General features: G+C 33.2%; 1 protein-coding gene across 1 annotated transcript; it reads left to right on the top strand.

Moving 5' to 3' along the window:
• On the top strand, positions 1-8,241 carry Fpgt (fucose-1-phosphate guanylyltransferase). The gene is made up of 4 exons (XM_005385241.2): positions 1-155; positions 1,453-1,620; positions 2,694-2,786; positions 5,591-8,241. The coding sequence occupies exons 1-4, from the start codon at positions 74-76 to the stop codon at positions 7,042-7,044; spliced, it is 1,797 nt and encodes a 598-aa protein (XP_005385298.1). The 5' UTR covers positions 1-73; the 3' UTR covers positions 7,045-8,241.
• The last annotated feature ends 5,835 nt before the right edge of the window (positions 8,242-14,076 follow it).

Here is a 14,076-nt window from a genome sequence, read left to right as displayed (position 1 = left end):
ATTTGTCGGGTCCTGGCTCTAGAGAGCCCTACACGCATGCGTGCTGCGAGACCCGGACCCGGAAGCGGATACTATGGCGGCCGCTAGGGTCCCGTTCAATGTGTCTCTGCGGGAAGCCACCCAAAGAAAATTGCAGAAGTTTTCAGAACTGAGAGGTACCAAAGAAGAATCTCAGCTTTCCTGGGCCGCCTGGAGGGAGGGTGCCCTAAAGACCGGGAGATTTGCCCGACTGCCACTTTCTGGGAAACTGCAGTACTGGGAAACTGACTCAAGAATAGCTAATATTTACCTTTTGCGTTTTTATTCTATCATTGTCCCCTGCTTCACGTTCGCCTTATTGCCTTAACTTCATTTGTTATCGAATAGATATTAAAATAAAGGAGGAGGGTGGGGAAGAAAATTATTGGTATCACGAAGCTATAAAAATACATTGATTAGCTCATAGAAGTTATTTTTAAAAATCTAAAAGGCCTGAAATATAATATTTGGAACCTTATAAGTAAATCTAGTTTTCCTCTTCTGCTATCCTCTCTACTTGTCTCACCAGTTTGTTCCCTAATGTAAACACGAAGGGGAGAGGGAACAAGTCAGAGAATATGGTGTAAGAATTTGCTCAGTGTTTAAAAAAAGGCTGTGCCATTTGGCATTCCCTATACGATTGTGTAGTAAAATTTTTTGTATTTTTTACGTTAGTGACTGCTTAAAAAATACAGGGACTAGCATTTGGATAACAATAAAATGTTCAGAACTGCTAGATTCTAGTTGACAGTTCTCATTTGTAAATTAATAAAAGCCCTTTTTCATCTTGTTTAATGGTAAAGAAGAGATTCCAGCTGCTTACTAAAAATACTCTGTCTTTTAATGAGATCATCAGGGGTTTTTGACCTTTTTCGTTAACCATGATTTTGTGTCATATTCTAATAGCCTAGGTAAGGTTACATAGTTCATGCTAAGGTAATAAAAGATGAAATACTCACATAAACAAGTAGCACTAAAGGAATGAATCCTTGCGTTGAATCTTTCTTACCCAAGGGACATTAGGTGGGGTAGGTACATGAAAATTTATTTTTAAAGCTCAGTATTCAGTTATTTCTTTCTTTGTATGTTTTTTTTAAGGATTGAAATGATAATCTTTGGCAAATTAAAAGAACCTCACTTAATCAAGAAACATTGCATTAAATCTTTCAGAATTTTTAAAGAAATGGGATTCTGGGCCATTACACCAGGGAGAAATGTAAAGGAAGAGAAAAAAAATAATTTATAGTCAATATTCAGTAGAACTATTTTCAATGGTATTGGTAGGCCAACAATAATTTCATAATTTTCAAAAGTAGCAGTTACATTTTTGAAAATGGTAATAAATATTATTTTTCCTTTTTATTTGAAATAAACCTATAATAGGTAGATAATTATGATCATATTTGTTATCATTTTGTTGCTTTTCCCAAACAGGCAAACCTGTGGGAGCTGGAGAATTCTGGGACATAGTTGTACTAACAGCTGCTGATGAAAAGCAGGAACTTGCTTATAAGCAGCAGCTGTCAGAAAAGCTGAAGAGAAAGGAATTACCCCTTGGAGTTCAATATCATGTTTTTGTTGATCCTGCTGGATCCAAAATTGGTATGCATTTTATGGACAGATTTATACATAGATTTTGGGCAGAATAATCATTGAAAAAATACTTTCTGTGGTTTACCGTTTATAAGCTACACTTCTTGACCCATGACCTTTACAAATATTAAAATATAAATTTAAATTGACTCTCAGAAAAATAAAGAGTATAGCAGCTGCTTGTACTAATTATGACTTAACAGTGAAAAATTTCCAGAATGTTATTTAAAAGAGAATTTTAGGCTGGCATGGTGGCACACACCTGTAATCCCAGCACTTCGGAGGCAGAGGCAGGAAGATCGTTGCAAGCTGGAGATGAGCCTGGGCTACAAAGTGAGCTCAAGGCCAGCCTGAACTGCAAAGTGAGACCCTGTCTCAAAAAGATAAAAATTTTTTAAAAAGAGAATTTTATTACTTTTAGTACAATTTATTCGGATGGTGATTATTTCTTTGGATCTCATTAGTTGAGCTCTTAAAGTCCCTCCCAAATCCAACCCCACAGTTAAATATCTTGTCTATGGTGGTAGTAGTAAGTAGTGAATTAATTGTTTACAAGATATTTTGTTTTGGAAACCAAGTTCTTAAAATAGTTTTAAAAAGAAAAGCTAGGGGCCAGGGATATAGCCCAGCTGCACAAGTGCCTGCCTGGCAAGCACAAGATCCTGAGTTCGATTCCCGGTACCAAACCACCTCCTCCTAAAAAAGCTAATTTATATATTTGATTATGTCATATGGAAGAATTATTTAAATTGGTTTTAGGATTTGTTATTGCCTATGAATGTTTATACTGAAGAGTCTTACTATGTTACAGATCATATAATTCATCTTTCTTTTTCAATTACAGTTTTGGGGAAAATTTTACCTAATTATTTATTACCAAGGACTATTCTCTGAGTTTTTATAATAATTACTCATTTTTTTTCTGCTGTAAGGTATATTAATTTTATTCTTTGCCAATACTATTGCTGTTTACCTAGGTAATTATAGCTAAAGCAATACCTTTAAAGTCATAAGTTTACCAACATTATAAACTTTTAGTGGATATCTATGAAATAAATTGTGCTTTTAAAATTATTTTTAAGGAAATGGAGGATCAACCCTGTGTGCTCTTCGATGTTTGGAAAAGCTATATGAAGATAAATGGAATTCTTTCACTATACTATTAATTCACTCTGGTAAAATTTACTTTATTAATTGATGTTTTCTTTTAAATCCTCTGCTTTTGATATATTAGGACTTTTGGCTGTCATGCAAATAACTTTTTTCTCCTGTTAATTATTTGTATTATTTGAAGTTATTTTCTTTAAAAAAAAAATATTTCATACTTTTCTTAGTGTTCCTAGGTTCCAAGTAGTACAATGCTTCTCAAAAAATTTATCCTTAGGCCAGAGGTATAGCTTAGAGGCATAGCACCTGCCTGGCAAGTGCAGGGTCCTGAGCTCAATTCCCAGTACTAAAAAATAAAACCAACCAAACAAAAATTATCCTTCAAATTGTAGATCTATCTCATACATCATCAATTGTTTTGCAGATATTGTTTTATCTTTGGTATATATATAGAAAGCTCTTTTTTCTTAAGACAAAGCTCATCAAAATATGATCGTTTCTCAGGAATGCTTTTGAGGGGATTTTGCTATGGGTAAGAGACTAGTTTAACACACTTGCTACTAGACTTTTGCCAATACCTTCTGTCTTGCATTTGTCTAATTTTTGATTTCCAAAGGTTACAGTCCTTAGCAGAGTTGTAAATAAGAAGAAACACAAACACATAATGAAGGATATTTTAAAGCAGAAGACATGGAAAGAAATAATCTTAGAATAAAGATAGTTTTTTATTTTTTAATGTTCTTTACTTGAATAGCCTACACATTTCTACACAATCAAAAATACTTCTTTTATAAATTAGTGGTATATTTTTGACATACATAATGATTGCATGCGTCATACAGAATTTGTACCTGTATATAATACATGGTTTATTTTTTCTCATTCTCCTTCCCTTTCAATCTTCCTTCTCTCCATTTACATAACTTTTTTCTATTGTTTTTCTTCTATTCTTTTCTATTTCTTTTAATCTCTGCTTTATGAAAATTTCGGTTGCATAAAACCTCTGTTATTTCTCTGTATGCTAGAGGACTGATAAAGACTTTGTCATGGACTAACAGTAGTCTGGGAAAACATATTTTACTACCACTTACCTCCATGGCTCCTGAAGCCCTTTCTGATTCTTACAATTCATGTATATAATCATGATTCTTTATGAGAATGATGTGAATGTAATGCGTTTAAGCTCCGGTTTCAAGACTAAGATTATAATACAATTGAGTTTATGATTTTGTTTCTAAAAAAAGCTATTATTAATAATTTATTTTAAAAATTTAATTAGACACCAGACAAGCATAGTTGAAAATATAGTAAGTCCTTTTTATCTGTGGATTTCACATTTGCAGACTTAACTAACCACAGATGGAAAATTTTTAAGGGGAAAAAATGGATGGATCTGTGCTAAACATGTCATTGTTCCCTAAGCAATATATAACTATTTACAAATAGTTGCATGTTATTAATTAGATATCATAGTAATCTGGAGATGATTTAAAGCAAAAAAGAGGATAGATGTAGGTTACATGTATATATTCTGTCATTTTATATAAGGGATTTGAGCATCTATATATTTTGGTATCTACCTAGTGTCCTGAATCAGTGTAGATATTGGCAGGCAGTGGTAGCTAGTTCTTTCAGTGTTCAAATTTACTGTTGGTTAGTCTTGGAAAAGGAAACAATAGAAAGTTATTATTAACTTTGATTTTGTTCATCAATATACTGTGTGCGATGTGCTTTATATGTGGTAATGATTTCATAAAATGTAATATGGCAAGTATTATTCTTTCTTTGCTGACTTGGAGTAACTGTAAGAGTAAATGGCTAAAAAGTGGTGAACCATATTTGAACTCATTTTTATCTGACATTTTATTCTGGTGGGCTGCCTATCATGATAGTTACAGAGAAATAGTGCAACATACTTAATGTACTTAAGAGAACAATTTTCAAGAAATTAATTTATGCTCTTCTTAGAAGGAAAAGTCTAAATGAAAAACAGGTATAAATTGTTTAAATATTATTGAATCAAGTACCTTTATTTTTAAGTGTGTATAATAATTTAAAGGAAGACATTTACATCTTGAAATAAATATTTAATAGAGAATTACGTTATTATATATCATTATATTTTGGGGTTATATTTTAGAATTCGTGTACTGTATTTTTATAACTTTTTTCCTGTAGCTTTTTAATGTATGAGTTTAAACATTCTTAAAATTTACAGTTTAAAATGTAGATACATGGTCTTTACTTGTTATTGAGTCAGAACAACTCATAGGCTCTATAGTATATTCAAATTTTTCCCTAACCTAGAATCTTTAAAACTGTATCTTAAAACCATGATGTTAAGTGAAACAAATCAGACACACAAACTTAAATATTGCAAATATTTCTCTTACATGAGAAACCCAAATTATAAATGAATGGTAAGATAAAAGAGAGATAATATGAGATAGGGAGATCGTTGGAAAAGGGATCAAGAGATGGAGGGAGGGAAGGAGAGAGGGAAGAAGGGAAAGGGATGTAAAAAGGAATGAAGATGTGTTAATGTACCAACCCCACACAGGGAATGCAAAGATTATGTACTGCAAATATATACTAATAAAAGACAAAACAATAAGAAAAAGGGGTTGATACTAATTTCCTATAATAAAGACAGTCCATATTGGAAAAAAAATAAAACCTGCATTATCTCAAATAGCTATAAAATTGCTCTTTGAATTTTTAATCTGGATTACATTGTTATTTCCTGAGTTATAGTATACATTAAATACTGCTAGAGATAGTTTGAATTGTAACAAATGTTTCTGGATTTTGAAAATCTTATAAACAGCAACATTTTTAAATTGTGTTTTTGTTTTCTTTTATACTTTGATAGGTGGCTACAGTCAACGCCTTCCAAACGCAAGTGCTCTGGGGAAAATTTTCACTGCTTTACCATTTGGTAACCCCATTTATCAGATGTTGGAATTAAAACTAGCCATGTACATTGATTTCCCCTCACATATGAATCCTGGCATTGTGGTCACTTGTGCAGATGATATTGAACTGTATAATATTGGAAAATTTGAGTATATTAGATTTGACAAACCTGGCTTCACTGCATTAGCTCATCCTTCTAGTTTGGCTGTAGGTACCACACATGGAGTATTTGTCTTAGATCCTTTTCATGATTTAAAGCACAGAGATCTTGAATATAGGTGTTGCCACCGTTTCCTTCATAAGCCCAGCATAGAAGAGATGCATCAACTTAATGCTGTGTGTAGACCTGGAAATTTTTGTCCACAAGACTTTGCAAGGGGAGATGCTGTCTGTCTTCACTTAGACTCTGAGTATGTCTATACCGATAGCCTATTTTACATGGATCATAACTCTGCAAAAAAGTTAATTGCTTTTTATGAAGAAATGGGCACACTGAACTGTGAAATAGATGCGTATGGTGACTTTCTTCAGGCTTTGGGACCTGGAGCAACTGTGGAGTACACCAGAAATATGTCAAATGTCACTAAAGAAGAATCCAAGTTGATAGATGTAAGGCAGAGAATATTTCATCTTCTTAAAGGAACATCACTAAATGTTGTTGTTCTTAATAACTCTAAGTTTTATCACATCGGAACAACTGAAGAATATTTGTTCCATTTTACTTCAGATAGCAGTTTAAAGCTAGAGCTTGGTTTGCAATCAGTAGCTTTTAGTATCCTTTCATATATTCCAGAATGTTCTGGCAAGACATCCTGTATCATTCACAGTATACTGGATTCAGGGTGCTCCGTGGCACCTGGCTCGGTTGTAGAATATTCCAGACTGGGGCCGGATGTGTGTATTGGAGAAAACTGCATTATTAGCAGTTCTTCTGTCATTTCCAGTGTTGTGCCTGCATATTCTTTTCTGTATTCCGTCAGCTTGAGGAAAAATGAACACGTGAAGTATTCAACTATGGCATTTGGAGTGCAAGACAACTTGAAAAGCAACGTTAAGACATTATTAGATATAAAGTTCCTTCAGTTCTTTGGAATCAGTTTTCTGTCATGTCTAGAGATTTGGAATCTTAAAGTTACAGAGGAGCTGTTTTCAGGAAGCAAGGCACAATTCAGTTTGTGGACTGCTCGCATTTTCCCAGTTTGTTCTTCTGTGAGTGAATCAGTTACAGCGTCCCTGAAGATGTTAAATGCTGTGAAGAGCAATTCACCCTTCAATCTGAGTAGCTATCAGCTGATATCTATTGAAGAAATGCTCCTCTGCAAAGATGTAGAAGACATGATTGCTTACAGGGAGAAAATTTTTCTGGAAATTAGTTTAATTAAAAATAAACCTCACTTAGAGGTATCTTAAATATTGTATATATTGAAGATAATCTTAAATATGTATTATATATATTTGCAAGATTCCAAAAACAGCATTTTCTGTAAATCTCTTTTGTTTCAGTAAAGCAAATTAATGACAGTGCTAATGTAATTACTGCAGCATAATATTAATAACAAAAATACAAATAAACTACCTTTGATGGAAGATTATTACAAGACAAAGTTCGGAAAAGGGGTACTGATAGATTTTTCCACTATTTTAATTTTTAATAAGGATGGATTTGTGGAGCACTGTTTTGTTCATCTAATAAATATTTGACTAATTTTCACAGTGTACTATTTTTACATACTAACAAAAATGGCATATCTCAGGGTCTTGCAAGTGCTCTAGAACACTGCAAGAATACTCTTTCAGAAAAAAATTCATAGCTAACAAATCAGATTAAACTAATGCCCAATATATTTTCATTTTTGTGGTTTAGTAGATAAAAGAGCACTAAACTTGCTAAGTATTTGCATCTTTTTTTTTTGATCCAGTATATATATTCTATCTATGCCCTTTAATATGTTCATGTATCATCAATTTTCTCTAATCATGTAATTTCACTGTGGACATTACTTTTATCCTCTCAATAATCCTTTTAATAGAATTAAGTTGCCAGGTAGACTGATTTTACTTTCCCTTTCTTATTTTCTGTCCACGTACTAATGGTGATGATGAGAAGTTAGAATTTTCCAAAAGATAGCCAGCAGGAGGGAGAGAGAATAGGAAAACCCAGATAATACACAGATGATAAACAACGTCAAGGTAATAAAAACTGGCTGTAATCCCACACTATGTGTTCCTGTCTTGGTATACATATGATTGAAATGTCTTCATATCAAAGTCTAACAGACAAACTTTGTCAGAGTTTTGTATTTTACAATGACAAATCGGAATAAGAATTGATCTTTGCCACTTTTATTTATAAGTGTCAATATAAAAATTGGTAAATTAAAAATGACTTGTCTGAAATCCTCAGTTATTTACAGATATATATATATACATATTTCAAAGTTCTTTGAAAGGATAAAATAAAATATATAGTAGCTATTTTTAGAACATTTGCAGGATATGTTAAATAAAACTAATTTTACCTGAAGTGCTATTAGTTTAAAAATCACTATTTTATGTTCTACAAGAGAAAAGGTACTATCAATAAAGTATGACAATGCTTTCTTGTTACTTGAAAGTTACATTTATTGGATCTACCGTTTAGATACATTTATACATAGATTTTTATCATTCAACCTTCAGTATACACACAAAGGAACAAAAAATAAAATATGGAGATATTGCTAAGACAATTCTGCAGGTTTTTACTCAGATTCAGATTCTTCTGAACTACTGTCAACTCAGAAATTGCTACCTATCGGTGCACTTGGTACTGTCTTCTGTGCTATCAAAGTTACTAGTAAAGCTGCCATTTTTTAAAAAAATCTAAGATGTATTACTTTTGTAGAAATTTATTTTACTTTAATTGAAAAAGCTCTTGTAGACCTAAATATAAGCTGCATTTTGTAAGAATGCCTACTACACAATTACCTAGATTTTCTACCAGGCTACAGATACCTGAAACCTGTTCTGCAGGTTCTCATACTGATGCTTTAGTATTTGCCAGAATCATTTTCATCTTTGCCTTAGTTATGTCCCTAGAAAATAGGTGGATTCAATTCAAGGTTGCAGGGAGTTTTCTGACAAAGTGATATATCAATGTCACTATGAAGATAACTGGTGACCCATATATGATGTTAGATTTCAGTGTATGTGTCTGCATGTGTCCGTTGTTGCTTTCTTTTTTCAAGATTCTTCCTAGGGAGAAAATAAAAATATAATACAGCTGTTGCTTAGCATTTATTGATAAACTTGCAGAGCTTTCAGGAAATATGTATTTATCATTCATTAAGTGCTCAATATTATATTTCACCTAGTATAGATTTTTGTAACTCCTGCACAATATATGGATCCTAGCTGAAATTGTATTGTTCTAAAGATTTATAAGTGTCCCTTGCCCTGAGGGTTTGGTATTTATTTGGTTAGTATCAGTACACACATACATCATACTAAACTGAAGAGATATTCACAAGCACAGCTATGATCAGTTTCACATATAAGCAAGTTAGGATTTCATGACTATTGCCGTACTAATGGTTCTTGTAAAACACTGTCAATTGTAAGACACATTCTACTTTCAGGGATGTTGAGAAATGGAGGAAAACAATTAGGAAATGATTTTACTCTAAATGTGTATTTTATTAAAAGCCCTAGGGGTAAAAATGTGAAGTTACTCATATTCAATCCCTGAGTGTAGTGTATATTATAAGGCGGGAAGTATTTTTGATAAGAAATGACTAAATTTTGTGACAATTTCAGTTTTTCAGATTTTCATTTAGCCTCTCAATACAAAGAAACATACTTTTTCCTTCTCTGAATTTTATCGTAATTAAAAGGCCTGAATGTGCAAGCATATAATTAAATAGTTCCTCTTGAGTTGTAATTTTTATTACATAAAGTCACAGCATTTAAATAATATGTTCATGTTTATGAAGGACTGCTGTTGCTTTTAAATGGTTGTACACCATAAACTTACTGAGAAGCTAAAGATTAGCAATGACTCAAAAAGGACATGGAAAAATTAAGTGAAAAAGTCCTTCAAAACTCCTAAGTGATATACAAAATTTGATAGCACTAATCCAAAATCTTACAATTTATGATGACCTATTCATCTGCTGTAGTTCATACAGCCCATATTGTGTAAAGATTACCAAATTCAACAGTAAAGCCTAAAATAAAATTTACTTGCCAAGAAATACATGTATGACTGTCTTGTATACAGTTATTAAGTATATTATACAAAATCACAGATACCCTTCACATATATCGTGATGCTTGACTTGAAAATGTGTAGACATAATTATGACACTTCAATCTAATCCAGTGAAATTACTGGACAAAAAAATAAAAAATATTAATATCCTTGAAACTATGCAATTTTAGATGTTCTTTTTGTTGTTCATTAAAACCAAGTCTTCGTCTACACCAAAACTAAGCTAGTAATGAAAAACTCATTAAATTTATTTAGTATAAGAGAAATAATTGGTGCCTATTATCAACATAACTGAAATTTTTGTACTTCTAAAATCTTACTTAAGGGCTGGGGATTTAGCTCAGAGGCACTGTGCCTGCCTGGCAAGCACGAGGTCGTGAGTTCGATTCCCGGTACTGGAAAAAAATAAATAAATAAAAAATAAAATAAAATCTTGCTTAAGCAAAGCCAATTTCTACTAGGGTAGAAGACCACAACTGCTAATGTTTGTACTTAGTGAAGTTGTGTTAATATTCTTTTAACTTCTTCAGTGATTATTTCCTATACTTTCCAATTTCTGTGTGCTAAACTCTTTATTATGCCAGTGGCTTTTATATTTTCATTTATTTATATACACAAGAATTTCCACATATATAGATAGATAGACAGACAGAGAGATATAGATGTTAAAAACAGATGGTTGGAAAGTCCCAGTTCTGTTCCTTGCAGAGTTACCTATTTGAAACACAATAACCCAAACTTGCTGTGTGTAAGCAATGACTGTTAAAATTTGGAGTAAAGGAATAATAAAAGCAGCTGATTCCTTATAGATATTTGGAGGATGAGGGGCAACGGGAGGAGGTGCCTGTTGGTAGTAACTATTATCATGCCCCTAGGAAGACCCTTGAAGGTTGACATTCCTGCCTGAGGATGTTCACCCCGCATCCATTGTTGCCCAAGTAAGTGATTGAAACTGACCAAGTCAATGTTCCTTTCGAGGTTGGTTGGACAAGGAGCCTCTCTTCTCGAAGCCTGTGGCTGCAAGGATTGCTGAGCCTTACAAGGGATAAATTACAGTGATTGAAACAGCAATTCATTTCTGATTGCTGCAGACTCATGCAGTCCATCTGGTAGCATTTCTCCGCTATCTCCCATAATTAGGCCCCTTCAATTGTGCTTCAATTCATCGCTGAAACAATCTGAACTCTAATCTATATTCTTAGGGTACTATTTTGTGATGTTTGGCTGATAAGCTTGTTGAATCCCCAGCCTCCTTAAAGGCTTTAAGAATCTTTGCTATAACCAACAGTGTGTGGCTGAGTAATCTGCACACATAATTTTTGTTTTCGTTTTATTCACCATGTGCCTTCTTTTCTCCCTACAGAACATTCGTATGGTTCAAGTTACTTTAAATTTACTACCTCCTCGCAGGAGAGTGTTGCATTGCCCAGGAAAGAATTAAAGCATTTACATCTGGAGGCAAGAATCTTTAAAAACAATTCGGTTGAAATCAAGTAAGTGTTCATTTCATTTGCAGGTTGAGAAATGTCGCACTGCTCAATGAAGTTTTACATGATTGGTTTCTTTCCCATTATTTTTAGCCTTGGGGTGTGAGAAAGTAAATTATATCCACCAATACGCTGTTCTTTAGAGAAGTTTCAAACATTTTTAGTAAAACCTACATCAAGAAAGCACATAACACAAAACATAGTGACTGTCATAAATGACCAAAAAACAAGTTTTAAATATACACGTACATTGACTTATTAAGTTGCTAATTATATATCACTAGCATCGATTTTTAAGAACGTTTAGTAAGAAAAACATCACGCATTGTAACTGGTTAATGTTAGTATAACTTCTAGCTATTATCTAGTCAAATCAAGAGCTGTTTATGGACACTAGCCTGTTAAAGGGCAGAGAGGGAGAAAGTAGAGTTTTAGCAATATTCGCTTTTACTTATTACAACAGCTGATGCTTTAATAGGTAAGTATTTGCCATGAACTTGTGAAGTAATCTGTGCTTGTAATATCAATCTATAACATGCTGTAATTTCCCATAACAAAAATTAATAAGCAAAATTATATCTTTAGCCATATTCCTAAGGAAAAGGTGTTTTTTATACATTTGATGGGCAATATTTTTGCAGTTGTCTTTGCTAGCTATCATAATATACACAACACTGAAGCACAAACTTGGACCCACATTTTCCCCTTTGTATCCTTCCCTCACTAAAACGTTTTAAGCAGGTATTTTCATTAGAGAACCTATATCTTCTTTATCATTCCTGATGATCTTTTCAATCTAGATAAGTAACCAAATCATCTACAGGTCGCTCAAATTAAAAACCTAGAAATCAGACATGATTCTTCACACTCTTCCTTCTTCATCTCATCCAGTTCTTCAGCAAGTGTGGTCTACACATTGAAATCACAACCAAAATCGAAGCACTTCTAGTCTCCCACAGAACTGCTACAGTTGCCTAAACTAATGCAATAGCCTTTATCCAGTCTGCTTATATGCAGTAATAATATATAATTTTATATATAATATATAATAATGTATAATATATAATATATATTATATATAATAATATATAATATGTAATAATATATAATTTCTGCTTATATGCAGTAATAATAAACTCTCTGTCTTCTATAATTGTGCATGAAGGCAAAGTTGCAGAGAAACTACAAGGAGAAGATATTTTCAAAGACTGACATTGAGTTGTACTCGGCATTGAGAGGAAGAGGATATTATGGCCATCTCGGGCTGGCTTCCTCGACTTACTCTGTTTATATATCTCATCTTTCTCTGCTGAAGGCTATCTTTTGGTGATTCATTCAACTTTTGGCTGTGAAGTTTTGTGAGGTGATATTTTGGCATCGCTTTTTCGCATTTGTATTTTTAGCCATTTCCATATTTACTGTGTGTAATGATACGTTAGCTGGAATTTTGCTTGCCTTTTAAATATAGACAGCATTAGGTCAACCTCTAAACTAAATTCATAGATGTCGAAAACTTCTCCCAGATACCTGTGAAATTCCAGGAGACCCTGTATTCTTATGCCCATCTTTAGCTGGGAGCTTCCATTTGTGGTGAGTTCTTTGGAGTCTTGCATATCATCTTCTAATTCTGAGCTAAGTGCCAATTTTTTTACTAAGTGGGTCTTAAATTTTTCATCTTCCTTACAGCTACTGCATTATTTTACTGTCTTGAGGGAAATAAAAAGCACTTCACACAAATTGTGTGCAATGTATAGCAAATTTTTCTGAATAGTTGGGGCTACAAAGAAAGCTGGTAAGAGAGAAAAGAATTTATATCAGAGCAAGGAAGACACAATTTTGAATAATATCTCTTAGAAATTCTTTACCACACACATCACTAAGAATTTCTTTGCTGGCTAGTTTATTGTACCCCAAACTATGTCTGACAACTTTTTCTTTTGTTTTCCGTTGACCAATCACCCGCCTTACTATACATGTTGTCAGATTTATCTCCCTTTAGGTACCTGAATTGTTCTCATCCTAAAAAATTGCACAGTTCTGCAATCTCAATGACCTGATCAAAACACTAGACTGATCACACATCCAGACACATGAAGGTACTCAGCAAAACCAAAGGACTCTTCATTGTCAAGATCCACTTCTATTAGAAGGTTTTAACCCCAAGTTCTACAGCTACTTTCTTTAATTTTGGAAGTTGAGTATAAAGGAAGCAAATGCCTCCTATTTTCTCCAGGAAAACCTATTCCTGTCGTTAATGTTTGACTGGCTACATATCACATTTACAACTCTTTTCTAGATAATGAGTCTGCTGCTTATGAATGGATAGTAATTCCTATGGAGATTGGAGGACCTTAAGTTAAACCTCAAGGATACTATGAATAGTAACATGAAGAGAATGTTAGTCTCTAACAGCTCTTAAAGCTTATCAACTGAGTCAGAGACAATTCTGTTGCCTATGCTGTGATGTACAAATGCACCATAAGGCTTTGTTGTCTTTGTCTTGCTGCTGTAACCTATTACCTTCAGGGAGGTTACAGCTCACGTGTAAGCATATATTTATATTTTTCCAAATACTATAATTTAACACTAGTGCTGTATCCAATCAAATGTGTCAACTTCTTTGTAATGTTACATTCTTATGAAGAAGGACATGGCTGTAAATTCTTTCTCCTGTGTTGTTATTTATCACCCTTTACAGAATAATTC

This window comes from Chinchilla lanigera, unplaced genomic scaffold, assembly GCF_000276665.1.
Source record: "Chinchilla lanigera isolate Chin_1 unplaced genomic scaffold, ChiLan1.0 scaffold00022, whole genome shotgun sequence".
Classification (NCBI taxonomy): Eukaryota; Metazoa; Chordata; class Mammalia; order Rodentia; family Chinchillidae; genus Chinchilla; species Chinchilla lanigera.
The sequence above is the reverse complement of the archived record's forward strand: the minus strand, read 5'-3'. Positions and strand labels throughout refer to the sequence as shown.

What these genes read in the sequence shown, in the direction of transcription:
- Fpgt (XM_005385241.2), top strand. Translation starts at nt 74, where the DNA reads ATGGCGGCCGCTAGGGTCCCGTTCAATGTGTCTCTGCGGGAAGCCACC. An exon ending in GAAGTTTTCAGAACTGAGAG is followed by an intron (nt 156 to 1,452) that starts GTACCAAAGAAG and finishes TTTCCCAAACAG; the next exon opens with GCAAACCTGTGGGAGCTGGA. An exon ending in TATACTATTAATTCACTCTG is followed by an intron (nt 2,787 to 5,590) that starts GTAAAATTTACT and finishes ATACTTTGATAG; the next exon opens with GTGGCTACAGTCAACGCCTT.